Genomic DNA, 27,838 nt, shown 5'->3' with positions numbered 1-27,838 from the left:
CAGAGAAAAATTGCAAAGAGTTTGAAGTTATTATCGTCTACAGTGCATAATATCATCCAAAGATTCAGAGAATCTAGAACAATCTCTGTGCGTAAGGGTCAAGGCTGGAAAAACCATACTGGATGCCCGTGATCTTCTACTGTAATGGAAATCACAACATGGGCTCAGGAATACTTCCAGAAAACATTGTCGGTAAACACAATTATTATATAGGATTTATAATAACAAAATCCACCGTGCCATTCGCCGTTGCCAGCTAAAACTCTATAGGACAAAAAAGAAGCCAAATCTAAACATGATCCAGAAGCACAGGCCTTTTCTCTGGGCCAAGGCTCATTTAAAATGGATTGTGGCAAAGTGGAAAAGTTCTTTTTGGAAAACTGGGAACGCCATGTCATCCGGACTAAAGAGGAAAAGGACAACCCAAGTTGTTCTCAGCGCTCAGTTTAGAAGCCTGAATCTCTGATGGTATGGGGTTGCATGAGAGCGTGTGGCATGGGCAGATTACACATCTGGAAAGCTTACACATCAATGCTGAAAGGTATATCCAAGTTCTAGAACAACATATGCTCCCATCCACACGTCGTCTCTTTCAGGGAAGACCTTGCATTTTCCAACATGACAATGCCAGACCACATACTGCATCAATTACAACATCATGGCTGCGTAGAAGGATCCGGGTAATGAAATGGCCAGCCTGCAGTCCAGATCTTTCACCCATAGAAAACATTTGGCACATCATAAATAGGAAGATGCGACAAAGAAGACCTAAGACAGTTGAGCAACTAGAAGCCTGTATTAGACAAGAATGGGACAACATTTCTATTCCTAAACTTGAACAACTTGTCTCCTCAGTCCCCAGACATTTGCAGACTGTTATAAAAAGAAGAGGGGATGCCACACAGTAGTAAACATGCCCTTGTCCCAACTTTTTTGAGATGTATTGATGCCATGAAATTTAAAATCAACTTATTTTTCCCTTAAAATTATACATTTTCTCAGTTTAAACATTTGATATGCCATCTATGTTGTATTCTGAATAAAATATTGAAATTTGAAACTTCCACATCATTGCATTCTGTTTTTATTCACAAATTGTACAGTGTCCCAACTTTTATGGAATCAGGCTTGTGTATATATATATATATATATACACACACACACACACACACACGCAGTGTATATATGTACACACACACACATACACACAGTATCTCACAAAAGTGAGTACACCCCCCTTATTTTTGCAAATTATATTATTTTTTATTATATCTTTACATCTGACAACACTGAAGAAATGACACTTTGCTACAATGTAAAGTAGTGAGTGTACAGCTTGTATAACAGTGTAAATTTGCTGTCCCCTCAAAATAACTCAACACACAGCCATTAACCACTTCTGGACTGGAAGTATTTGCCACCTTAATGACCAGGCCATTTTTTGTGATTCGGCACTGCGTTAGTTTAACTGACAACTGCGCGGTCGTGCGACGCAGTACTCAAATAAAATTGACGTCCTTTTTTTTCCCCACAAACATGGCTTTCTTTTTCTAGTATTTGATCACCTTTGCGGTTTTTGATTATGTGCTATAAACACGGTTTTTGATTATGTGCTATAAACAAAAAAAATAGCGACAATTTTGAAAAAAAGCAGTAATATTTACTTTCTGCTATCCAACATTCCCAATAAAAAAAAAAAAGGAAAAATCAAATTTTTTCATCATTTTTGGCCAGTTTGTATTTTGTCACATATTTTTGGTAAAAAAAAAAAAAATCCCAATAAGTGTATTTTGATTGGTTTGCACAAAAGTTATCTCGTCTATAAACTAGGGGCAAGATTTATGTAATTTTTATTTATTTATTTATTGTTTACTAGTAATGGCGGTGATCAGCGATTTTTAGCGGGACTGCGACATTGTGGCGGACAGATTGGACCCCCAACTGACATTTTTAACACTTTTGGGGGGTTTAGACATTAATGGTTGTGTGTTGAGTTATTTTGAGGGGACAGCAAATTTACACTGTTATACAAGCTGTACACTCACTACTTTGTAGCAAAGTGTCATTTCTTCAGTGTTGTCACATACAAATATTTACAAAAATGTGAGGGGTGTACTCACTTTTGTGAGATACTGTAATATATATATATATATATATTGTGACAGGAAGTCAGGTAAATCTGGGAATGTAGTCACAAAAAGGAGACACATTCCCACCTGCTTTGGAAAGTTCACTAATTACTATAGGGTGTCGGCTGCTAAAGGCAGCAGGAAGGTGTAAAGAAGTTGAAAGGCCTTCAGCTGTTCAGAATGAGGAAATGAAGGCTTCTATAATTTGTCCAAAGGAAGTCCTATTGATTGCTGCCTCCTGTCGCTGTGTGAGCTGGGAAGAGGAGGGCAGACATACGTGTGCCTCCCGACGCCGTGTGGGCATGGGAGAAGGACTGCTGCCTCCTGTCGCCGTGTGGGCTGGGAGAGGGGGACAGTCAGATGTGTGCCTCCCGACAAGCTGGTGAGCATGGGAGAAGACCCCCTGAAGTGATGTACAGCTAAGGAGGGTAACCAAGTGTGAAGACGTCTCAAAGGTGAGGACATGGACTGTTTTGCTATGTGGAAAGAAAACAAAGGGACATGTTCCATATGAAGAGGAAAAGGGACCTGTAAAATGAACTGTGTTCAATGTGAAGAGTGTGAAGAGTAAAGGGACCTGTTAAATGAACATGTGCTGTGTGAAGATAAAACATGGACTGTTGAGTATCCACTGTAGGATAAGAAAGTCTGCCCAACAGTAGGTTGGGGACAGACTCTTAGGTAGGTTCCAGCGTGAGAAGGTAGCCGCCCACAGAGGCAAGGATTTATTTTGTCTTTTATTTTATTTTGCTGGTTTTTGGAGCTTGCAATTGTGTGAAGTAAATTGCATGAATAAATCAGTCTTGTTTGCAACCTCTGCTCGGCTATCTCTCTGTGAAAACGCACCCCCAAAGGGGTCATCCACGCCTACCACCGAGCTAATCCCTCACAATATATATATATATATACACACTAACAGAGAGAGAGAGAGAGAGTTAAAAAAAAAAAAACAATGGAGCAGGATGAGCTACATGGGTGTTACACATGCATTGATTTGTTGTGCACAAGGTTTCTTTATTGTAAATTCTGTGCACAGACGACAAGAAGGCTGAGAAGAAAGTAAATCAAGGCTATTTTTAATGCCCCCTTCGGCATTGCTATTGTTCACTGCATAGCTTTGATGAAAGAGGGCGGGGGCCACCAACCATAATTTAAAATCCGGTTTAAATAATATATGTGTCAGTCATTTGTTTTTTTTTTGGGAAATTTTGTTTGAAACATCATATATTTTTGATCGAGTGTTTAAATAACATTGTATACAGTATATGGACAGAATAACATAGCAATTAAAACATACCAGGAAGCACTGTAATAGTTTCTACCCCTGTGGCTGTCTCAGAAAGACATTACAAACAAAAAAACATTGTCTCTTAAGGAATGTAGACTGATTACAGTCCATATACATAAGATCATGGAATAAAATAGTCAAAACAATAGGACAACAATTCATTTATAGATAGGTACACTGCACTAATCTGAAAAAGTGAAGCGGTACGGATGTAACAAAGATCAATACACTCATATATAAATGTCCCTATGGACATTAATGCTATGAAAAAAAAAAGGGGGGGGGGAGGGGTGGTGATGGGTCTCATACTGTATAGGTGAAAAAAGGGGGATCCCTATGATACCAAAAAACAAAAAATATAAAATTAGTCAAAGCTTAAGCATTAGTCTACCCTGGAATCAAAAAATTAGGTGAGTTCCTAAACAATATCTAGGTCAGCCATACCCCTTTAAACTTCTCATAGGCTCCTTTATTTTCAGCTATCAGGTCCTCCATACACATGTAGCAGGTTTTCCAGGCCTGTGGCCTGATGTGGGTCTGCCATTGTTACCGGTTACCTTTCCAGCCCATGTGAGGTGCAGACCTGGATGTAGTGACTGAGACATGGACAACCTTGGCATCTTGGTTTTCTTGTTTTATTGTAGATAAAGAGGATGGGAGAAGGGAATGAGTGGGATACTTATTTAGGCTTCAACTATATACACTTGGGACTTGGTTCCTGATAAATGCCTGTTGGTGCTTCCTTAACGCCAGCAAGGCGCCACCCAACACTCACTAACTCTGAGGATACTCCATAGCTTAATAGAAGTGCTGAATCCTTGACTTCAAGTCCAAAAGATCCAGGACTGTGAAATTGTAGAACCACCGACACTGTTACACTGCAACAAGTCACTGAATACTTCCCTCCCGCCTTGCTCTGGCATGAGGTAGTATGTTGTAGAACTGTAAATCCCAACTGGCACACTCTGTACAATTTGGGGCCCAATAGTAGGTGCCCCCTTTAACCTTGAATTCTTCGGGGTTCACTGTCTATGCACCCCCCTCTATAACTTCAGGGTCCTCAACCTAGGTACCCCCTTTCCACTAGCTGGCACTGGATCCCAGAACCTCTTCCAGAGTGGTCCCCTTTAACTCTGGCAGACCCCCAGGGGCAATCCTCAGTACTCACGACCTGTGTAGACTTTCCTGGGACTGAACCCCTCTCTCTCTCTCCGTAGGTTCTCGGCAAAACGGATCCCCTCAGCTCAACTCAGCACTCTCTGGATTCTCAGACGACACCTCGAGACATCCCCTTTCCTCAGACAGGAGGAGAGACAGCTGCACTCTCAATCCTGGGACGCTGCTCCTGCCAAAGACATTGTGTCATGTACCACCTCCAAACTTATACCCACTCCCAGAATCCTTTGCAGCACAATCTGCCTTCTGGGGTAGTTACAAGCCTGGATGTGTCCCCTGATTGAGTTTCCTCCACCGCCCTATGAGAAACCTCTCACAGGAGCCAGTGGGGAGACTCCCCCTTCAGTAGACACACCTGGAAACCATGACACCCTGACTAAATAAATCACAGCCCTGCTGTTAGGCAGACAAGTCCCTCTATACCTTTACCTAACACCTACCTGTAGGGTGCTACACACATATTATTATTAAGGGTCTTTAGGCATTCAAAGAACAAAAGGTGTAATAGAAGACTTCCAGTATGTATTAGTTGTCTAAGCCCATAGATAAAAGATAAAAAAAAACAAAGGGGAGATTTCTTAGTAGTGATGGGCCGAACACCCCCCATGTTCGGTTCGCACCAGAACTCACGAACAGAGAAAGGTTTGGACCCGAGCCGCGAACGCTATTAAAGTTATTGGGACCCGAACATGAAAAATCAAAAGTCCCAATTTTAAAGGCTTATATGCAAATTATTGGCCATAAAAGGGTATAGGGACCTGGGTACTGCCAGGGGGACATGTATTAATGCAAAATAAACTTTTTAAAAAAGATAGTTTTTAAAGGAGCAGTGATTTTAATGATGCTTAAAGTGAAATAATAAAAATGAAAGATTCCTATAAATATAGTGCCTGGGAGGGAGGGGGGGGGGGTCTCCTTACTCTGCCTGTAAAGTGGCACATCTGTACCATGTGTAGAACCTGCTGCAGCAAAACTGACATTTATAAAGAAAAAAAATGACATTTAAATTGACTCGTAGCTGCAAGCCATTGCCTGCAATACAACAAAAAAAAGAAAAGATAAAAATAGAGTGGGGTCCCCCCACATGCATACAAGGCCCTCTGAGTCTGGTATAGATTTTAAGGGGAACCCCACGCCAAAGTGTAAAAAGAAAATGGCGTGGGATCCCCTCCTAAATCCACACCAGACCCTTATCTCCGAGCGCACAGCCTGGCAGGCCAAGAAAGGGGGAGCCTGGCAGGCCACGTGCCCTCAACATGGGGGGTGCTTTGGGGCAGGGAGGGCCTTGCAGATCAACAAGGGTGTCCCCAGATCCCAACCCCTCCTTCCCATGTGAAGGAGTATGGGGTACATTGTACCCCTACTCATTCATTAAAAAAGTGTCAAAAATAAAGACAGGAGGCAGTTTTTGACAATTACTTAATAAAAAAATAAAAAAACAACGTTCCCCTATATACATCCTTCATCAATGAGGACGCCTGCTGCACCGCAGGACGTGAAAAAAAAGAAAATGCTCTACCCACAAAGAAGGCTAACCGCTGAATGCCTGCTCCTCTGTCTGACAGTTCTTAAGTAGTTAAGGGGCAGGGGTGATGTCACCTGGTGGTACTGTCCCCTTGTGATGTCCCTGACAGGTGCCCTGCCAACATGGACCTTATGCTAAACCTGAGAAGTGTGAATTTGAGCAGCAGAGCATCCAATTCTTGGACTTGGTGATTTCCACAGCAGGAATTAGGATGGACTCTCAAAAAGTTTCTGCTATAATAGACTGCCCTGCACCCACAGATAAGAAAGAGGTGCAACGCTTTGTGGGATTTGCAAAATTCTACCAGACTTGTATTAAAGGATTCTCCTCCATCATCATTCCCATTACAAAACTAGCTAAACGGAACCTGTGGTTCTGCTGGAATCCTGAGGCACAAAATGCATTTAAAAGAGTGAAGAAACGTTTTACTTCAGCCCCTATTCTCCATCATCCTGACCCATCTTTGTCAAATATATACAGGAAGCAGATGCATCAGAAATTGCAGTAGGGGCAGTTGTCTCACCACGCCAGGGTCTTAAGGATTTATTGCATCCAGTGGCCTTCTTCTCACTTCCCTGGGAGAGAAAAATTACGATGTGGGGGATCAGGAGCTACTTCAAATGAAGGCAACCCTAGAGGAATAGAGATACCTGTTGAAAGGAGCGGCACATTCCATATTGATATATACTGATCATAAAAATCTTGAATACTTGAGGTCTGCCAAGCAGCTAAAGACAAGTTAAGCTTGATGCACTATCCTTCTGGATATTCGTGTTTTACATAACCTACCGAGCTGGATCAAAGAATGTTACGCCGGATGCACTATCCCATACGTACGATGATCCCAAAGAACTATCTGTCCCAGATACCATCTTGTCTGCAGGTAACATCCTGATATTACAGACGGATCTTCTTACACAGATTAAGCAAGCTTCAGTAGGCGTCTCTTGCCCTCCAGGAATCACATTGGTACCTAAAGAGGGATGGCTAAGGCGGAAGGACAAAATTTTTGTGCCAGAAAATGTATGGGTGACTCTTCATGTCCCTCATTTGGCAGGCCCCTTTGGGATCCATAAGAATCTTGATTTGGTACAACGCACATTCTGGTGGCCAGACCTCGAAGGATTCTGTAAGAAATATGTGAACTCTTGTGCCATCTGTAACCGAAGTAAAACCGCAAGAAGCAGAGCTTGGGTTTTGCTCAAACCTTTGCCAGTTTGTGGCAGGCCATGGAAAATGATATCTATTTCAGAGTAAAACTTCCATCTTCATAGTGGTGGATCAGCTATCCAATATGGCTCACTTTTTGCCTCTGAAAAACACACACTCTGCTATGGAAACAGCCCGAGTGTTTATCAAAGAGATTGTGAGGCTCAGGGAGTTCCTGCAAACAACATATCCGATAGAGATGTTCAATTCACGTTGCGTTTCTGGAGGGCCTTATGTGAGGTCCTGGAGATTAAATTATCCTTAAACGAAACACACACATGAACAGTACATTTGATGTTTACATCCTTCATCCAGGACGACTGGATTTCATTATTATTGCTTACAATAACACCAGTCATAAAGCCACAGGACAGTCCTCTCTCTTTGCCAGTTATGGTTTTCACCTGTCACGTCTGCCTGACTTTATTCCAGAATATTCAGTTCCAGCTGTTCAGAGCATGGTGGATTTCCTTAACCACAATAATAAAGTACTACAAGAAGCAATAACTAAGGCACAGACTGAAAATAAAAAAGTGTTCGACAAAAGTAGAAGAGGGGAACTGAGCCTTCAGTTGAGTGATCGAGAATGGCTATCTACGGCAAACTTTAGGTTGGCATGTCCATCAAAGAAACTTGGACCCAAGTTCGTGGGCCCATTCCCTGTGAAGAGAAAACTAAACAAGGTGTTGTATGAACTATCTTTACCAGACTCTTTTAAAATACACCCTGTATTTTATGTTTCGCTTCTAAAGTCTGTAGAATCAGATTCTTTTCCTGATATAGGGTCTGGTCCACCTGAACCTGTGCTTGTAGATGGAAATGAGGAATACGAGGTGGAAGCTATCGTAGACTGCAGAAAAAGGAGGAACCAATTGCAGTATCTGATTAAGTGGAAAGGGTATTGCCAGGAAAAGAATTCATGGGAACCAGAACTGAATGTCCATCCAAAAGGGCTAATTCAAGCTTGCTTCCATGCCCACCCAGAGAAGGAAAGCCAGCTGGGCATCCAGAGGCTGTCCATCTGGAGGGGGGAATGTCAGGGATGTGCTGGCCATATTGCAGCCGAAGCTTCTAGGAAGAGGCAGATACGCATGCGCAGATGTGCTCCTGCAGGTGCCCGTCTTGCCAGGTTTAGGCTAATGACTATGTATATGCGTACAAATATTAGCACACACAGGCGAATGTCAAATGGCCTATATAAGAGAAGCAGCTGCACTAGTGCATTGCTATCTGATCTGCAGCTTTACCTATATACCTGTCCCTGTGATTTGCGCTTGATTCCTGTGTTTGACCCGGCATATCCTGACCAGGCTTGATCTCCACCTATCCTGACTTTGGCTAGCCCTCAAGACTTTGTTATATCTTCCAACTGCCTGATATACTGTTGCTAACCTCTGCCTGCATCTTGATCATTCTCTGTCTGCTGTTTATGCTTATACCTGATCCTCCATTGCAAACCTGGCATGTCTGACCCTGCATCCAGTTATCTGTCTGTCCTGCTCTGCATAGTGCTAGGTGACGCTGGTCCTACTTTTGCTGTGTGCCTGCATCTATTGTTCCTGTTGCCATCCGCTGCTTCAGCCATCCAGCCCAGCTCAGGTGATGCACCTGCCCCTGCGACACATTTCTGCAACCAATGGAAGATCTGGCAGGCACTCTTACCTCACTGCCTTCTCGCTGCCACTGTTGCAACACCAGTGGCCCTTGAACCAGTTGTTGTAAAAGAGGGCTCCCTCTACACGTCAGACTTTGCCAAAAGGTATGTGACAGTCACAGGGCGGAGCAGGCATTCAGGGGTTAGCCTTCCTTGTGGGCAGAGCTTTTTTTTTTTCTTTTTTTTGGGCTTGGCAGTGTGGCGGGCGTTGTGAATGACGATGGATCTACATTGGGGGACATTTGTTTTTTTTATTTTTTTAATTAAGGAATTGTCATAAACTGCCTCCTGTCTATTTATTTTTGACATTTTTTTTGTGAATGAGTAGGAGTACAATGTAGGCCATACTCATTCACATTGGGGGGGGGGGCAGCAATTGGGATCCCCTTGTTAAAGGGGACTTCCAGATTCTGACAAGCCCTCTGCCCGCAGACCCCCACAACCACCGTCCAGGGTTGTCGGAAAGAGGCCCTTGTCCCCATCAACATGGTGACAAGGTACTTTGGGGCAAGTGGGCAGAGCTGTGATTGTGAGTAGGGGTACAATGTACCCCATACTTATTCACATGGGGGGTCTGGGATCTGGGCACCCCCTTGTTAAAGGGGGCTTCCAGATTCTAATAGGTCCCCTAGGCTGTGGTTGTGGAGGTATGCAGGCAGGGGGCTTATCAGAATCTGGAAGCCCCCTTTAACAGATCCCAGGCCCCCCCATGTGAATAAGTATGGGGGACATTGTACCCCTATTCATTCATTAAAAAAAGTGTCAGAAATAAAGACAGGAGGCAGAGACCACACACCGCTTCAGGTTGAAATGCCTTCAAAAATCCTCACTGTAGCAGCACAGGTGCAGGGTGCAGGCACAATGTGCAAGCCATATAGAACAAAAGTATGTCTGGAAAGACGCACTCCAATGCAAATATTTATTGAAAAGAGGATAAAATACCACAGCATACAGAGGAACGGATCAAAGACAGCTGATGCATTTCACACTACTAACATTGCTTAATCATAGCTATATCATATCTATAAGATATACAGTCAGGTCCATAAATATTGGGACATCGACACAATTCTAATATTTTGGGCTCTATAATGGACTTAAAATGAAACAAACAAGATGTGCTTTAACTGCAGACTTTCAGCTTTAATTTGAGGGCATTTACATCCAAAGCAGGTGAAAGGTGTAGGAATTACAACAGTTTGTATATGTGCCTCCCACTTTTTAAGGAACCAAAAGTAATGGGACAATTGGCTGCTCAGCTGTTCCATGGCCAGGTGTGTGTTATTCCCTCATTGTCCCATTTACAAGGAGCAGATAAAAGGTCCAGAGTTCATTTCAAGTGTGCTATTTGCATTTGGAATCTGTTGCTGTTAACTCTCAATATGAGATCCACAGAGCTGTCACTATCAGTGAAGCAAGCCATCATTAGGCTGAAAAAACAAAACAAACCCATCAGAGAGATAGCCAAAACATTAGGTGTGGCCAAATCAACTGTTTGGAACATCCTTAAAGAACGCAACAGTGAGCTCAGCAACACCAAAAGACCCTGAAGACAACGGAAAACAACTGTGGTGGATGACCGAAGAATTCTTTCCCTGGTGAAGAAAACACCCTTCACAACAGTTGGCCAGATCAAGAACGCTCTCCAGGAGGTAGGTGTATGTGTGTCAAAGTCAACAATCAAGAGAAGACTTCACCAGAGTGAATACAGAGGGTTCACCACAAGATGTAAACCATTGGTGAGCGCCAAAAACAGGAAGGCCAGATTAGAGTTTGCCAAATAACATCTAAAAAAGCCTTAACAGTTCTGGAACAACATCCTATGGACAGATGAGACCAAGATCAACTTGTACCAGAATGATGGGAAGAGAAGAGTATGGAGAAGGAAAGGAACTGCTCATGATCCAAAGCATACCACCTCATCAGTGAAGCATGGTGGTGGTAGTGTCATGGCGTGGGCATGTATGGCTGCCAATGGAACTGGTTCTCTTGTATTTATTGATGACGTGACTGCTGACAAAAGTAGCAAGATGAATTCTGAAGTGTTTCGGGCAATATTATCTGCTCATATTCAGCCAAATGCTTTAGAACTCATTGGACGGCGCTTCACAGTGCAGATGGACAATGACCCGAAGCATACTGCGAAAGCAACCAAAGAGTTTTTTAAGGGAAAGAAGTGGAATGTTATGCAATGGCCAAGTCAATCGCCTGACCTCAATCCTATTGAGCATGCATTTCACTTATTGAAGACAAAACTGAAGGGAAAATGCCCCAGGCTGTAATTGACTGCAAAGGATTTGCAACCAAGTATTAAAAAGTGAAAGTTTGATTTATGATTGTTAATCTGTCCCATTACTTTTGGTCCCTTAAAAAGTGGGAGGCACAAATACAAGCTGTTGTAATTCCTACATCCTTCACCTGATTTGGATGTAAATACCCACAAATTAAAGCTGAAAGTCTGCAGTTAAAGCACATCTTGTTTGTTTCATTTCAAATCCATTGTGGTGGTGTATAGAGCCAAAAAGATTAGAATTGTGTTGATGTCCCAATATTTATAGACCTGACTGTAGCTATGATTAAGCACTGTTAGTAGTGTGAAACGTGTCAGCTGTCTTTGATCCGTACCTCTGTATGCTGTGGTATTTTATCCAAAAACAGGAGGCAGTTTTTGACAATTCCTTCCTTGTATGCATGGGGGGGACGCCACACCATTTTTTTCTTTTTTTTGCTGTATTTCCAGCAATGGCTTGCAGCCATGATCAACGTAATTGGATTTTTTTTCTTTAGAAATGTCAGTTTTGCTGCAGCCATGCTTCTCTCACTGTGTCCCAGGAAGCAGATGTCATTGATTGCATCCTTACGGGGCTCCCCGATGGGACAGGAGAATGTCTTAAAGGTGATCTGGGTCCCCCTTCCACCGCCTGTAAAAGTAATCCAGTGGCTCTATAGCCGCTAGGAATGCTTTCGCATTAAAGGGAATCACCAGCTCTAAAAAACTGATATCTATGTTATTGTTACAGCTGCAGGGATGACTGAGATATCGCCCTTCCCATCCACAGATGTACAGGTGCACCTTTGACTAAAGTTGAATAATGAAAAAAAACAGTTTCATGAAGTAAAAAAAAATATATAATATAATGTATAATGTGAAATATGATGTTAAATTGAGTAAATAGATACCTAACATGTCACTCTTTAAAACTGCGCATACTTGTGGAATGGCGCCAAACTTCGGTACCTAAAAATCCCCACAGGCAACGCTTTAAAACATTTTACAGGTTACCAGTTTAGAGTTACAGAGGAGGTCTTGGGCTAGTATTATTACTCTCGCTCTAACTCTCGTAATAATACCTCACATGTGTGGTTTGAACGCCGTTTACATATGTGGGTGTGACGTACGTATGTGTTCGCTTCTGCGTGCAAGCATGCGTGCATGGGGGTGTTTTTTTTTAAATTTTTATATTATTACACTTTCTTTTTTTTTTTTATCATCACTTTTACTCTTATTACAAGGAATTTAAACATCCCTTGTGATTGGGATAGGGCATGACAGGCCCTCCTTATGGAGAGATGTGGGGTCTATAAGGCCCCACATCTCTCTTCTCCTCTAGACAGGAAATGAACTAGTGGATAAACACTTGTGCCAAAGAGTTGTATATAAAACAAAATATATGACAGAAAGGATTGCTGCTGCGATCAACCCACAGGGGTGTGCAATGGAAATAAGTGTAATACTGGTATTACCCACACATATCCTGAAATTAAATCTATGTAACTACTGTGATGGGTAGTGTGTTATATCAGAATTTTTGATGCTATAAAAAATATGTTTTACACAAGTAACAATTGTTCTTAAGGTTGTGATAGATAGCCTCTCAGCTACCTACCCCCATAAAGTATATTGCATCTACCCTTTCCACATATATCCTTAAAAAGTGCTTTAAAAACAATGCTTATAGTGACCGTGCAAATAATAGCAGTAAGATAAAACATATCTTAAATATGTAAAAATAAATCTGTATCCTTGAAAAGTGCTTCAAACAGTGATTGTAGTGACTGTGCAATTGGTAACAGCAAGGTGAATAATATCTTATATTAGCATCAATGATAAATATAAAAAAAATATAGTGAACAAACTAAATAAAGAGAACTTCTATGTTTTGTTAAAGTTCATAAGGTAAAGCGGTGGAAAAATTGGTGAGACAAAATTATAAGTGTCCAAATGGTCCAAAGCCTATAGTTGCAGTGAAGGTGTCCTAAAAAACGATCAGTGCAGTGGTGGTGTCACCCTCCGTGCTGCTGCCATATAGTGTAGATAATTCAAACTCACCAGAAGATGTTGACCACCAATTAAATAGATTTAATTTCAGGATATGCTCTGTGGGTAATACCAGTATTACACCTATTTCTAGGCAAAAAGACAATATTGGCCCGAGTACGGCAGGGTTTACAACTGCCTAGGCCAGACGTGACGTCATACCGTCGCCCCCAGGCCTCCAAAGGTCATAGAGACTGCCGGGGACTATCTGGTCATCTGTATTCTCTATGGTGAACTTCCGCCACCCTGGGGGGAACGTTCCCTCCTGCTGCCTGTCAGAATGATCAAACGTCTGAATTGCCGCTATGATTGTTCTTACGATGCAAGTAATCGCCGGCTGAAAAAGATGATATCTGAATGATGCCTGCAGCTGAAGACATCATTCAGGTATTTCCACTCAAAGTCCAGGACGTCATATGACTGCCTTGGGCTGGAAGTGGTTAACCACTTCTCCTTAAGTGGACATCATATGACATCCTGGAGTTTAAGTGGTTAAATCTGAATGATGCCCGCAGTTATCATTCAGATATCGACTTTTTTAACCAATTCCCTGTTATGTAGAAACAATCCTAGCGGCTATTCAGTCGCTTGATTGTTTTTACAGGCGGCGGCAGGGGACTCCCCCCCCCCCCCCCCACCAATCTGTCGCCCTCTGGTGCTTTTACCAGCTCGCCCGTGCGATCGTCGAGCCAGAGAATAATTTGCCTGGCGCCGGCCGTTTGCCATAGAGCTGACCGAAAATCAGATGGTCCCCTGTCATCTCTATGCACTTCGAAGGCCGGATGACTTCATGTCCAGCTTCATGTCCTTGGCTGGGAGGCCGAGATTGTTTTTTTTTTTTATCTCAGGCTTTCCAGTCTAGAAGCGAGCTCTAGGGACTTATAGACCTCAGATCCCACTGTAAAGAGGGTAAAGAGGACCTGTCATGCCCTATCCGTATTACAACGGATATTTACATTCCTTGTAATAAGAATAAAAGTGATAAAAAAAAAAAATGTAAGGGAAAGTGTAAAAAAAAAAAAAGAAATTAGAGTTGTAAAGGCAGAAGGATTTTTATCTTAATGCATTCTATGCATTAGGATAAAAAGCCTTTTGTGTGCAGTAGTCCCCCCTAAGCCCCCCTAATACTTACCTGAGGTCCCTCTAGCTCCAGCGATGTTGTAGGAATATCTTGGCCCTCCGGGACTCCCCTTCTCATTGGCTGAGACAGCTGCATGGCGCCATTGACTCCTGCTGCTGTCAAAGTCAGTCAGACAATGAGAATAGAAAAGGGGTGGGGCCAGGCCACAGCTCCGTGTCTGAATGAACAAACAGAGCTGTAACTTGGCTCTGGTGTCCTCATAGCAAGCTGCTTGCTGTGGGGGCACCCAACAGAAGGGAGGGGCCAGGAGAGCTGACGAGGGACCCTAGAAAAGGGGGATCCAGGCTGCTCTGTGAAAATCCACTGGAACAGTACAGGTAAGTATAACAGGTTTAATATTTTTAATTAAAAAAAACAAACAAACAAACAGACTTTACAATCACTTTTAAGTAAAATAAACAATACAAAAAGGAGAGTTCCCGTGTGCTCGCACGCAGAAGCGAACACATATGAAAAATTATGATTTTTACAGGTAGGAGAGGGGTGCCAGAATAGGCCCAGTATGGAAGTGGTTTAACCAGCCTCAATGACCAGACCATTCAGCACCTAAAACCAATAAAAAAGTACTGTGCAATACACATTATTACAAGTATAAACACATAGATGACAAGACAGATGGAAACAATAGGGGATCCAATTAACAATGGGAAGAAGACACTTAGGATGTACACTATGGGAGAGACCTACTTACTATAAACACATTATGGCAGGCGACCCCAGAGGTTTGAGCTGATTAACATCTACACTCATTGCTGGTTTGAGGCCTAAAGGCCCCAAATATGTATATGGAACCTCCAATTCCCCAAATCTGTGTGTTTTGGGGAGATATGGACTTGAGTCCAAAGCAAGACCTCTCTAAGGGTCCCCCAGGCATACACCTCCCAAAGAGTAGTGTTTCCTTAAAAGCCAGGGCCCATATTCAGTAGGCAAGAGGCCACTCTGCAGTCCCCTCCAAAAGCCCCTGTCCTGGCTGGGTCTGTCACAGTAGCCAATGTACCTAGGGATCACAATAGTTAACTAGGACAAATAGAGGGGGTGCATCTCTCTGACAGGGATATATAGGTAGTAATAAAAACCTCTCAGGGGTTCTTACCCCTCACCACTCTAACCACAATTTGATTTTAAAAACACAAAATGTTTACTAAGATGGGAATTGTTGTGGTTTTAGAAACTATGAACCTGAGTGCTTGATAGATGCTGCATGTAGATTAGGGGGCCGGACGCATGGTCGGGCCGCCCCTGCTGAAAGGTGTATCATTAAAACCATGTGAGAATGATCACCCTGAGAACAAAGATCCTGTTATAGCCAGACAATGCTGAAGAAATAAAAGAAACATTTAACCCCATAATGCACAATATGCAACAATGGATGAGTAACAGAACTTAATCAAATGAATATTCAAAAACAAAAATAGACAATCCCCTCTGTGATTGGACTGACTAGCACCTGAGAGTCTACAATGCCTTGAAAAAGTATTCATACTCCTTGAAATTTTCCACATTTTGTCATGTTACAAACAATAACTGTATTTTATTGGAATTTTATGTGATAGACCAACACAAAGTGGCACATAATAGTGAAGTGAAAGGAAAATGATAAATGGTTTTAAAGATTTTTTTATAAATATATATCTGAAAAGCGTGGCATGCATTTATATTCAGCCCCTTTTACTCTGATACCACCAACTAAAATCTAGTGGAGCCAATTGCCTTCAGAAGTCACCTAATTAGTAAATAGAGTCCACCTAAGTGTAATTTAATCTCAGTATAAATACAGCTGTTCTGTGAACCCCTCAGAGGTTTGTTAGAGAACCTTAGCGAACAAACAGCTTCATGAAGGCCAAGGAACACACCAGACAGTTTAGAGTTAAAGGTGTGGAGAAGTTTAAAGCAGGGATAGGTTATAAAAAACTATCCCAAGCTTTGAACATCTCATGGAGGACTGTTCAATCCATCATCTGAAAATGGAAAGAGTATGGCACAATGGCAAATCTACCAAGACATGGCTGTCCAACTAAACTGACAGGCCGGGCAAGGAGAGAATTAATCAGAGAAGCAGCCAAGAGGCCCATGGTAACTTTGGAGGAGCTGCAGAGATCCACTGCTTAGGTGAGAAAATCTGTCCACAGGACAACCATTAGTTGTGCACTCCACAAATGTGGCCTTTATGAAAGAGTGGCAAGAAGAAAGCCATTGTTGAAAGAAAGCCATAAAAAGTCCAGTTTGCAGTTTGCAAGAAGCAATGTGGGGGACACAGCAAACATGTCAAAGAAGGGGCTCTGGTCAGATGAGACCAAAATTTAACTTTTTGGCCTAAAAGCAAAACACTATGTGTGGCAGAAAATGAACACTACACATCAACCCTGAACACACCATCCCCACCGTGAAACATGGTGGTGGCAGCATCATGTTGTGGGTATGCTTTTCTTCAGTAGAGACAAGGAAGCTAAACAGAGTTGAAGGGAAGATGGATGGAGCTAAATACAAGGCAATTTTAGAAGAAAACCTATTAGAGTCTGCAACTTGAGACTTGAGACTGGAGCAGAGGTTCACTTTCCAGCAGGACAACGACCCAAAACATACAGCCAGAGCTACAATGGAATGGTTTAGATCAAAGCATATTCAGGTGTTAGAATGGCCCAGTCAAAGTCCAGACCTAAATCCAATTGAGAATCTGTGGCAAGACTTGAAAATTGCGGTTTACATATGCTCTCCATCAAATCTGACAGAGCTTAAGCTATTTTGCAAAGAAGGATGGGCAAAAAAGTCACTCTCTAGGTGTGTAAAGCTGGCAGAGACATCCCCAAAAAGACTGGCCACTGTAATTGCAGTAAAAGATGGTTCTACAAAGTATTGACTCAGTGGGGCTGAATAAAAATGTACGTCCCGCTTTTCGTAAAAAATGTTGAAAACCATTTATCATTTTCCTTCCACTTCACAATTATGTGCCACTTTGTGTTGGTGTATCACATGAAATCCCAATAAAATACATTTATGTTTTTGGTTGTAACATGACAAAATGACATGAATACTTTTTCAAGACTGTGTACATTAATTCCACCACAGAATACAGATACAAACAACAAACAAAAATTACCAGCCAGCCTGCAACAAAACCAAATTTACCCTATCTAACCAATTACGTTAAAAACGAGGGGTTTCGTTTGCGCACATTTGCAAATACAAGCATAAGTTGCAGAGGCCATGCCATGGCACCCTAATGTCCTGCAGTCCTAACTTTAAATTTGAGAGTCTCTAAAGTTGTAGCATTAAGGGCAGGTATGCCTGGAAGGAGCCCATCTCTCCTTTCACACTTGTGCGACTTGTCCTGCGATTTGGGACTGCAAAGTTGCATGACAAGTCGTACTCTATGATTTCCAATGAGTACTGTTCATATCTGTACGACTTTAAGTCACAACGACTTCAAAGTAGACCCTGCCCTACTTTGGGCCAATTTAATGCGTTTTGAGGTCCATAGACATTGCTTCAAGTCCAGTCAAAATCGCGTCAAAATTGCGGCAAACAAATTGCGGTAAAAATCGCTCGACTTTTAGGTCACACAAGTGTGAAAGGGGCCTTAAAGTACAGGGGCACACTGGACACCCAGCAATAGAACAATGGCAGCAATGGAACAAAGGAAGAATGCCGACACACTAGGAGATGCTGCTCAGATTGTTTTAAATGTTTTCCAGTTTAGTCCTCCACCCATTCATTAGTCACATTAGAAAGGATTGAATCACTGTTACAATGTTCTTTCCATAAGCTCAGAAAACTAAATCCACCACAGATAAAATGGTAAAATAGAGCCAAATCACATCTGGGCAGACAAAGTTACGTAATCTGAAACTGATGTTCCTAGATATTTCATGACGGGAAGGGATGGGAGTAAGTATGATCACCTCCCTTCCTAAATGGCAATTTAGCAGTAGAAAATAAAGAAATGGACACACGTGCATTAATACCTGGGGATTTCTTTAAAATTTGGGAATGTGGGAAGATTTAGAACCTCAGTCAGGTTTTTATTACTACTTTCTCATTTGGGAGATTCTCACCACACCATGCCTCAGGGTGTCAATGGGACAGAACATTGAATATCTATCCAGGGATACAGAAGGCGATTTGCCCCTTCATGGGTCCTAAACTCTCTCCCATATACTAACAATGATATTTTGGGACATTACCCATGAGTAAGATCTGGTGGGCAGAGTAAAATGCATTGGGGGCATGGCCTGGCAGAGGGTCCAGGCTGAGACTGCCATTTACATCACACAGCAGGCTTTGACTTGCTGTTTGAAACTATACAATAGTGTTGATTTACTAATAATGGAGAGTGGAACTCTGGTGCAGTTGTAGATGGTAGCCAATCAGCTTCTATCTTCAACTTGTTCAATTAAAGAGGATTTCCGGCCTATTTTGCAACTTTAGTGATTCCTGGAGTGCTCACTATGCTGATCAACAATTGGGCATTTTCAATTTTTTTCGGGGGTCCCTTACCCTATTTTCAGGGCATTTTTGATTGTACTTCCTCCTTCTCCCCCCTCTGTGGCCACGGCCACCGACATCACTTCCGCCTTTGCATTGCATCCTGGGAGCTGTTTGTCATCACTCCCAGGAGGATGGAATCAGGAAGAACTCCCTGAACACTCCCTGAACTCAGGAAGAAGGACGCAGCAGATTACACTGCGGCTTCAGATGCCCACGTCTAAGATGGCCGCGCCCAGACAGCGTTTTTAAAAGTAAGATTTTGACTAAAATCCAATACTTTACACCTTGTAAGTATGAGAATAGCGGTTCTGTATAGGGCGATGGATTAGTATTATAGAGGTATTTTTAGTTAAAAAGGGTATTTGAGGCCGGAACTCCGCTTTAAGCTTTGACGAAAAACCTCAGCACTCTTCAGTTTTAGTAAATCAACCCTAATGTATTGCACTGAAACTGTGGAAACTTCAATAGTAAGTTCTTGGACCAGACTCTGAAATGTAGTATACAGGCGGTCCCTGGGTTACAAACATCCGACTTACAAACGACTCCTACCTACAAACGGCGGGAGACAACAGGAAGTGAGGAGAAATCTCCCCCTAGGAAGGGAAATTCACCCCTGTAAGAGTTCTGGGAAAAAGATGTCTCCACTGAAGCTTTATCACTAATTCTTGTTTCCACAACAACCCACAATTTCAAAATCCAGTTGTCATAGGGACAGAAGGTGAGGTGAACAGGGGTAGAGACAGCAAAACAAATGGTATAAGGGTGTTAACCCTTCCCTATGCTATCCAAAAAAACGTAAACATTATTTTTTTTTGGCTGGGGCTACACTTTAAAAATGTACCCGTTCCTACTTACAAACAAATTCGACTTAAGAACAAACCTACAGTTCCTAACTTGTATGGAACCCGGGGACCGCCTGTAAAGAATTAAAGAGAATACAAGGAAAATGTTGTATAAAGAATTACCTTGTCAGGATGAGGCCGGTGATTTCTGGCTCCTGAAGATGTTGCAGCTCTGATAGGTTCCGCTTTGGAATAGGGTTTCCAGCCAAATTCATCACTGTACATGCTTATTCCAATAGGATCACACAAGTAGTATGGGTTCCTGTAGCTTTTCGAGGTCTTAGGGCTATGGAACAATAACATAGTGAACATAAAACAATATACTAGACCTTTAAAAAGGGTAACAGAAGCTACCAGGTACACCATGTGAATAGATGTGATGCAGATCTGTGTAAGATGACCGTTCTGATGACATGTCTAATAAAAGACTATAACAAAGCTTTGAAAACCCACTGACAGATAAACCTAAAGCGATACCTAAATTATTTGAGTAGTAATGATCAGCTGCTTTAGCATTTCGATTTCGCTCAGCATCCATTGTGAAGCCCACATTGGTTGAACACCCTATAAAGCGTTAAAGGCTCACTCCAGTCAAATATTATAATGTTGTATGTAAAGCCTCATCTGAGCACCCCCAATCCTCTAAAAATCTCCCCATTCTTTTTTTTTTTTGGAGCTGTCTTCAGTCCGATCATGTGATGTCCTGAGAAACTCTTACTTTTAACCACTTAAGCCCCGGAAGATTTTACCCCCTTCCTGATCAGGGGGTATTTTGCGATTCGGCACTGCGTGACTTTAACGGACAATTGTGCGGTCGTGCGAAGCTGTACCTAAACTAATTTGACGTCCGATTTTTTGATCATGCGCTATAAACAAAAAAAAACGTCAATTTTGCAAAAATAACAATATTTTTCACATTTTTTTATATGAAATTCCCAAAAAAAAAATGTAAATCAAAATTTTTTAACATTTTAGGCCAATATGTTTTATGCTACATATTTTTGGTAAAAAAAAAAAAAATAGCAAAAAGCGTATTTTGATTGGTTTGCGCAAAAGTTATTGCCTTTACAAACTAAGGGAAAGATTTTTGTCATTTTTGTTGTTTTTTTTTTAACGTGTAATGGCGGCGATCTGCGATTTTTTTTTTTTTTGCGGGACTGTGACATTGCGGTGGACAGATCGGACCCTTGACTGACATTTTTTATACTTTTGGGGTTACCAGTGACATTACTACAGTAATCAGTGCTATACATATGCACTGTTACTGTAAAATGACACTGGTAGTGAAGGGGTTAACTTTTTTTGAGAGGGAGGGGTGGTGTGTGTCTCTAGGGGCGTGATTCTTACTGTGATTGGCTGTGGCTTGAGGTCTAGGAACAGTGATCAACGGCCCTACATAGTAGAACCGTATGATCACTGTTCATACACAGGGGAGAATGACAGGCGGCTTGTTTACATCAGCCGCCTGCCTTTCTCCACCGCTGTCACGGACGATCGCGAGTGCCACGCGCGGGGGGGGGGGGTCCGTGACCGAGCGGGAGCGTGCCTCTGGCGGCGCGCGCTCACTCCCCAGAGCCTCACAGGCTAGTGACGTACCCATACATCACTTTGCCTGTGAGCGGCTGACCGCCGCAGTATATGTACTTGCGGTGGTCGGCAAGTGGTTGAATGACTCAGTTCTGTTCATCCTGGCAGGCTTAGAGTATCTTCTGAGCCAGTGTATCCATGGCTTATGCACTGAGCTTTCTTTCAGCCTAGTGATGCCTTGCCCACATACACTAGAGCAAGCATGTCCAACCTGCGGCCCGGGGGCCGCATGCGGCCCGGAACCGCAGGCAATGCGGCCCACTGCCCCCTGACAATTTTTTTTTTTTTTGCTGGGGAGGAAGGAAGTCGAGTCGGGGGCATGGCCACAGAGGCTGCCTTGAAGGGGATCATCCACTAGTTGTGTTAAATTAGTGCTGGGGGGGGGGGGGGTGCGGCAGCAGGGGAGGGCGCGGCGGCATTTTATTACTTATATACCTTAACTATAGCATATATTTTTATATTTGGCCCGAGAAAATTTCTCTACACTCAATGTGGCCCAGAGAAGCTGAAAGGTTGCACACCCATGCACTAGAGCATGAGGCCTATGTGGGCAAACCCTCCCCAAAAATGTGCAGATAAGGCTACCTAGGTCTTTCCATTCTTGGTGGGGAGTAGCTGATCTACAGCAGATTTTCCTATTCCCTGTAAAGGGTAAATCAACAGATATTTGCAGTCTCAATGGGTGCTGACCATCATTGTAATTCAGGAGGCATAAGAAGTAATCTTCAGTACACCTGCTGATGTGACCTCACATCTGTGATCTGCATAATGAATATCCTAAATGCAGTACTAGGACAGGTTCATCTACCACCCAGGACAAGGATGAGGAACTGAGCCCTCTTCCCCACGGGTAATGCATGCCGTAGAATGGGTTTACTGCCCAGTGTCCATTCTCTGTCCCCCTTGCTCCACTGTGCCCAGGGCATCCACCCCTCCTGCCAACCCCTTGTCCCAGCCCTGCTTAACAGACATCCCCAGCCCCAAACTTTAGGAGAAGGCCATAGAAATGGAAAAAAAAATATTTGCCATTTTGTTATAGACATTTTTTGCTTATCATCTGCGCATGTTCAGGGACCTAAGAAGAAGAAATTTTAACTTACCGTACAGCAATAGTTGAAGGGCAGACTTTTTGTGGGTAGTCCCGATTCATTGAGGTTTCATATGGATCCCATAAGTTCCCTCCTATATAAACAATAAATAATGTTCTCTGTGACAAAAATCTGATTCTTTAAGGCCCTGTTCACACCTGAGAATTTTTCAGCTCGTAAAACGCTCATCTCTGAAGTCTCAAAATGCCCAACAAGCAAAATGCCATTCATTTCAATGGCACCTGTTCACATATGAGCGTTTTGTCGCCTGAAGCTCAAAAAAGTACATGAGCTTCTTTTTTGGATCGGCATCCCCGCTGCCTAGTGGGGGTGGGAGAGCGCCGTTGGCGGTGCTCGCTCCCCCTAGCACCACTCCCGTAAACCAACTTACCCCTGCGTCAATTCACAGGCCCGAGCCAGCCTGCCTCAGTAAATCTGCGGGAGGTGGTCGGCAAGTGGTTAAATACTGCTGTCTGGTCCCTGCCTTACATTTATCTTACTGAGCACTATATAGTGCCTTGAAAAAGTATTCATACCCCTTGACATTTTCCATATGTTGTCATGTTACAACCAAAAACGTGAATGTATTTTATTAGGATTTTATGTGATAGAATTGTGAAGTGGAAGGACAATGATAGATGGTTTTCCAAATTTTTTACAAATAAATATCTAAAAAGTGTGGTGTGCGTTTGTATTCGGCCCTCTTTACTCTGATACCCCAAACTAAGATGTAGTGGAACCAATTGCCTTCAGAAGTCACCAAAATAGTAAATAAGAGTCCACCTGTGTATAATCTAATCTCAGTATAAATACAGCAGTTCTGTGAAGCCTTCAGAGGTATGTTAGAGAACCTTAGTAAACAAACAGCATCATGAAGGCCAAGGAACACACCGGACAGGTAAGGGATAATGGCGTGGAGAATTTTAAAGCAGAGTTAGGTTATAAAAACTATCCCAAGCTTTGAACATCTCAAGGAGCACTGTTCAATCCATCATCCAAAAATGGAAAGAGTATGGCACCTACCATGACATGGCTGTCCACCTAAACTGACAGGCCGGGCAAGGAGAGCATTAATCAGAAAAGCAGCCAAGAGGCCCATGGTAACTCTGGAGGAGCTGCAGAGATCCACGGCTCAGGTGGGAGAATCTGTCCACACTATAAGTCATGCACTCTACAAATCTGGCCTTTATGGAAGAGTGGCAAGAAGAAAGCCATTGTTGAAATAAAGCCATAAGAAGTCCTGTTTGCAGTTTGCAAGAAACCACGTGGGGGACACAGCAAACATGTAGAAGAAGGTGATCTTGTCAGATAAGACCAAAATTAAACTTTTTGGCCTAAAAGCAAAGCGCCATGTGTGGCAGAAAACTAACACTGCACATCACCCTGAATACACCATCCCCACCGTGAAACATGGTGGTGGCAGCATTATGTTGTGGGGATGCTTTTCTTTAGCAGGGACAGGGAAGCTGGTCAGTGTTGATGGGAAGATAGATGGAGCCAAATACAGGGCAATCATAGAAGAAAACCCTTTAGAGTCTGCAAAAGACTGGAGACTGGGGCGGAGGTTCACCTTCCAGCAGGGCAAGGACCCTAAACATACAGCCAGAGCTACAATGGAATGGTTTATTTCAAAGCATACTCATGTGTTAGAATGGCCCAGGCAAAGTAGAGACCTAAATCCAATTGAGAATCTGTGGCAAGGCTAAGAAACTGGCGTTTACAGGCGCTCTTCATTCAATCTGACAGAGCTTGAGCTATTTTGCAAATAAGAATGGGCAAAAATGTCACTCTCTAGAAGTAGAAAGCTGGTAGAGACATCCCCAAAAAGACTTGCAGCTGTAATTACAGCAAAAGGTAATTCTACAAAGTATTGACTCAGGGGGCTGAATACAAATGACACCGCACTTTTCACATATTTATTTGTAAAACATTTTGAAAATCATTTATCATTTTCCTTCTGCTTCACATTTATGTGCCACTTTGTGTTGGTCTATCATATAAAATACCAATAAATACATTTATGTTTTTGGTTGTAACATGAAGAAATTTGGAAAATTTCAAGGGGTGTGAATCCTTTTTAAGGCACTGTATGTATAGCAATATAAATTAAAGGCTAACTTTACTTTTGGAATATGTTACATGTTCCACCCATATTTAGAGGGGAACATGTAACGTGTTCCAGCTCCTGCCTCCTCTCCTCCCAACCCCACCCTCCCAGTGACATCAGGTGGGGGATCTCTTCCTCGCACGCACTGTCAAAATTTAAAAACCGCATAGCATGGCGGGACTCTGCCCATATGGCTGCTTCGTTTATTTACAGAGTTCTGTGAATGAATGAACTACATATACCGTTGGCCACCACAGCCATGAGCTGGTGAGCGCTCTTGTAGTTTATTGATTCTTCCTGCAATTCAGTAACTGTGTGCCCGTATCGGAGTACAGGCAGACAGTGTACTGAGAGTCTGCAGGATCCTGGCATTGCATGTGGGGGGGCCAGACCATCCTTATGTACCACCACCTAATATTTCTATTCTTATGTGGAATAGCTCTGAAATTATGTGAGATCTAACATTAAAACCACTTGATCTTACCAGATCTAATGAATATCTATTAGCCCGGAATATTTTTGGCCAGAAAAATGCATGTGGGGGGACCAGCCCGTCCTTACATACCACCACCTAATATCTCTAATTTTATGTGGAACATCTCTGAAATGATGTGAGATTGAACGTTAAAACCACTTGATCTTACCAGATCTAACGAATATCTACTAGTCTGAAAGATTTTTGGCCAGGAAATGTCATAAAGGGGGGCCAGTCCCCCCACCCCCTCCCCAATAATCACTTAATAAGTCTCTAATTATGTGATATCTAATGTTAAAACCATTTGATCTTACTAGATCTAACGAATATCTATTAGCCTGGATGATTTATGGCCAGAAAATTTAATAAGGGGGGGTCAGCACCCCCTCAATCACCCAATAAGTCTCGAATTATGTGAGATCCAACGTTAAAACCATTTGATCTTACCAGATCTAAAAAATTGCTTCCAAAAAGCTAACTGTTTGGTCAATTTTTTGATAAGGAGGGGCCGATGACGGGTTTGCCCCCACAGCAAGTAACTGTTAATATTAGTGGGAGTAAGGCCACAATAAATTGGGGGCCAGCTATAGCGCTTGCTTCAAGTGAACCAATGCTGGACAAAAGCTTGTAAATACAAAAGGTTTTAAAAAAGATTTTTTAGGTTGGTAGGCCTTAAATATATATGACACATTAAACCTTCATAAAGTGCTTGGTGCTGATATCTTAATTGAGTAATATGCAAGGATGTGTATATATATATATATGTGTATAACACAGTGTGTGATGAATAACAAATGATCTTAAAATACTAAGTAAATAACACAATAAAAGTATAAAGAATAAATATTTAGATATAATAAATGCAGTATTATAAAGGTGAGGAAGGTGCTATATTTAAAGTGATTAAATCAATCAGGTAAAAAAAAAATATATATATATATATATATCAATCAAGCAGAAAAATTTGTATGTTTTCAATAAAAATTTCATATAATAATTCATAAGTGACTCAAGTGCAAATGTGTAGGTAAAAAAAGTCCATAAATAATAGTTCATAAGTGACTCAGGTGAAAATATGCAGGTAAATCCTGAGTGCCAATAAGAAAAGGAAAAAGTGCAGGTGCTCTGTGTTGAATCCTCCAATGATCCAGTGCTGGTACTTTTTGGTGTCAATGTGGGGGATAATAGAAGAACACACTCACCAGATGATGTGGGTCTTATATACCTTATGTTATTAAGACCTATATACGCTTATATGGCCACCAGGGCCAAAGTAGACACTGCTGGGCTTTGTAGTACCACAGTACTCGGGAATTCCCTCTCCTGGATAGCCTCGATCCTCAGGGTCCAGTCAGGGTATGCAGGATAAAAAAAGCTCCAGATAGTGTATTACCGTAAAATATATATGTTTAATAAAATTGGTAGGTATACAGTACATGAAATAGTAAAAAAAAATGCCAGCCGTAATGGTGCCCGTGAGTGGAGAGCGGTGAATACCGGCTTGCGTTCCACTCAGGCACCCGTGACGTAGACAGCGTGCGTTCCACCTTACGCACATTTCATCAATGCGTCAGAGTTGACCTAGGAGGTGTGTGCTGAAAAGAACTGGCAATACATACCGGTAGCATACAGCAGTGTTTCTCAACCTTCTTTCGGTCAAGGCACCCTTAAAGCGATAGTAAACCACCAAAAAAAGAAATAGTAAAAGTTCAAAAGTGGAGTTTAATTTCCCTTTTCGAAAATGATGCACAATCTTGATGCACCCCATTCTAAACGAAACTAATAGTTTTACATAATGCAAGAGCATCAACATTAGAGGGGATTTATTTTTGCAAAGCAAACACACCTCTTTACAATGGTACTGACTGGTATTCCAGCATTTCATTTTACACTCGGTTTCTCTTCCTCATTTAGCTAAAGTGCTGACAGAGGGGAACAAAAACAAGGATGTTCTCAAGTGCCCAATATCATCCTTATCAACATATGACATCAACAGTTGGCAAAATACAAAAAATCAAGCCCAAGGCTGAGACCCGATCTCGATCCAGCAATGGGCACGAGAGCAGAGCTTCTCTTGGCTCTCTCCATCCTAATTGGCTCCCGCTGCTGTCAATCACAGCCAGGCTCTGTGTGCCTTATAGACACACCATGCAGTGCTCAGGAGTGAACACACACATGAGTCCCCCCATAGCAAGTGGCTTGCTCGGGGGTCACTAGGCTGGGCAAAGGAGCCAGGAGCCCCTGCAGGGGACCCGCAAAAAGGAGGATCGGGGCTGCTCTGTGCAAAACCATTACACAGAGCAGGGAAGTATAACATGTTTGATATTTTAATTGAAAAGAATGAAGCTTTACAATCGCTTTAAAGCCAGTGGCTTAGTGTAACAAAAAAAAGGCAGGCTTGATCCACCTGCTGGCTTGTTGACAATTTTTGGGCAATTTGTGGACATTTTGCCAAGGCACTCCTTGAAAACCCAGAACGCAGCCTTGGTTGAAATAGACTGGTATACAGTATGAAAATTTTAATATATGCAGCACTAAATTAGGATATTAAACTGAAATGTCCATACAGCATTCAGGATTTCATATCTGATAATGTTTCAAGCAGCTAAGTCCATATTCATAATAAAAAGGACAGGAGAGCCCGACACCAACCAAAGTATGGACCTCAAATTATAGAGTGGTCACAAGAAGTCTAATGATATAACATCCAGATCTCCTGATCATTCCAAAGGCAATGTTAGCTTGGTTAGCCAGTTATCCAAGGCTTCAAATAACATACAGTAGGCACAAAGATCAAAAGTCATATATCGGACA

The 27,838-nt window shown here is 42.3% G+C and overlaps 1 protein-coding gene across 1 annotated transcript in view; it reads right to left on the bottom strand.

Moving 5' to 3' along the window:
- TEX26 (testis expressed 26) overlaps positions 1 to 27,838 on the bottom strand; it is a 90,906-nt gene that overhangs the window by 36,340 nt on the left and 26,728 nt on the right. Inside the window, exons 3-4 of the mRNA XM_082244869.1 lie at positions 22,455 to 22,536; positions 19,891 to 20,053 (exon numbers count right to left, since the gene is read on the bottom strand). Coding sequence (XP_082100995.1) covers positions 19,891 to 20,053; positions 22,455 to 22,536 — 245 coding nt within the window. The remainder of the gene's footprint in view (positions 1 to 19,890; positions 20,054 to 22,454; positions 22,537 to 27,838) is intronic.

The sequence above is a fragment of the Pelophylax lessonae genome (genome assembly GCF_965119305.1).
Source record: "Pelophylax lessonae genome assembly, chromosome: 2".
NCBI lineage: Eukaryota > Metazoa > Chordata > Amphibia > Anura > Ranidae > Pelophylax > Pelophylax lessonae.
Note: the sequence above shows the minus strand (reverse complement) of the source record. Positions and strands in the feature narration are given on the sequence as shown.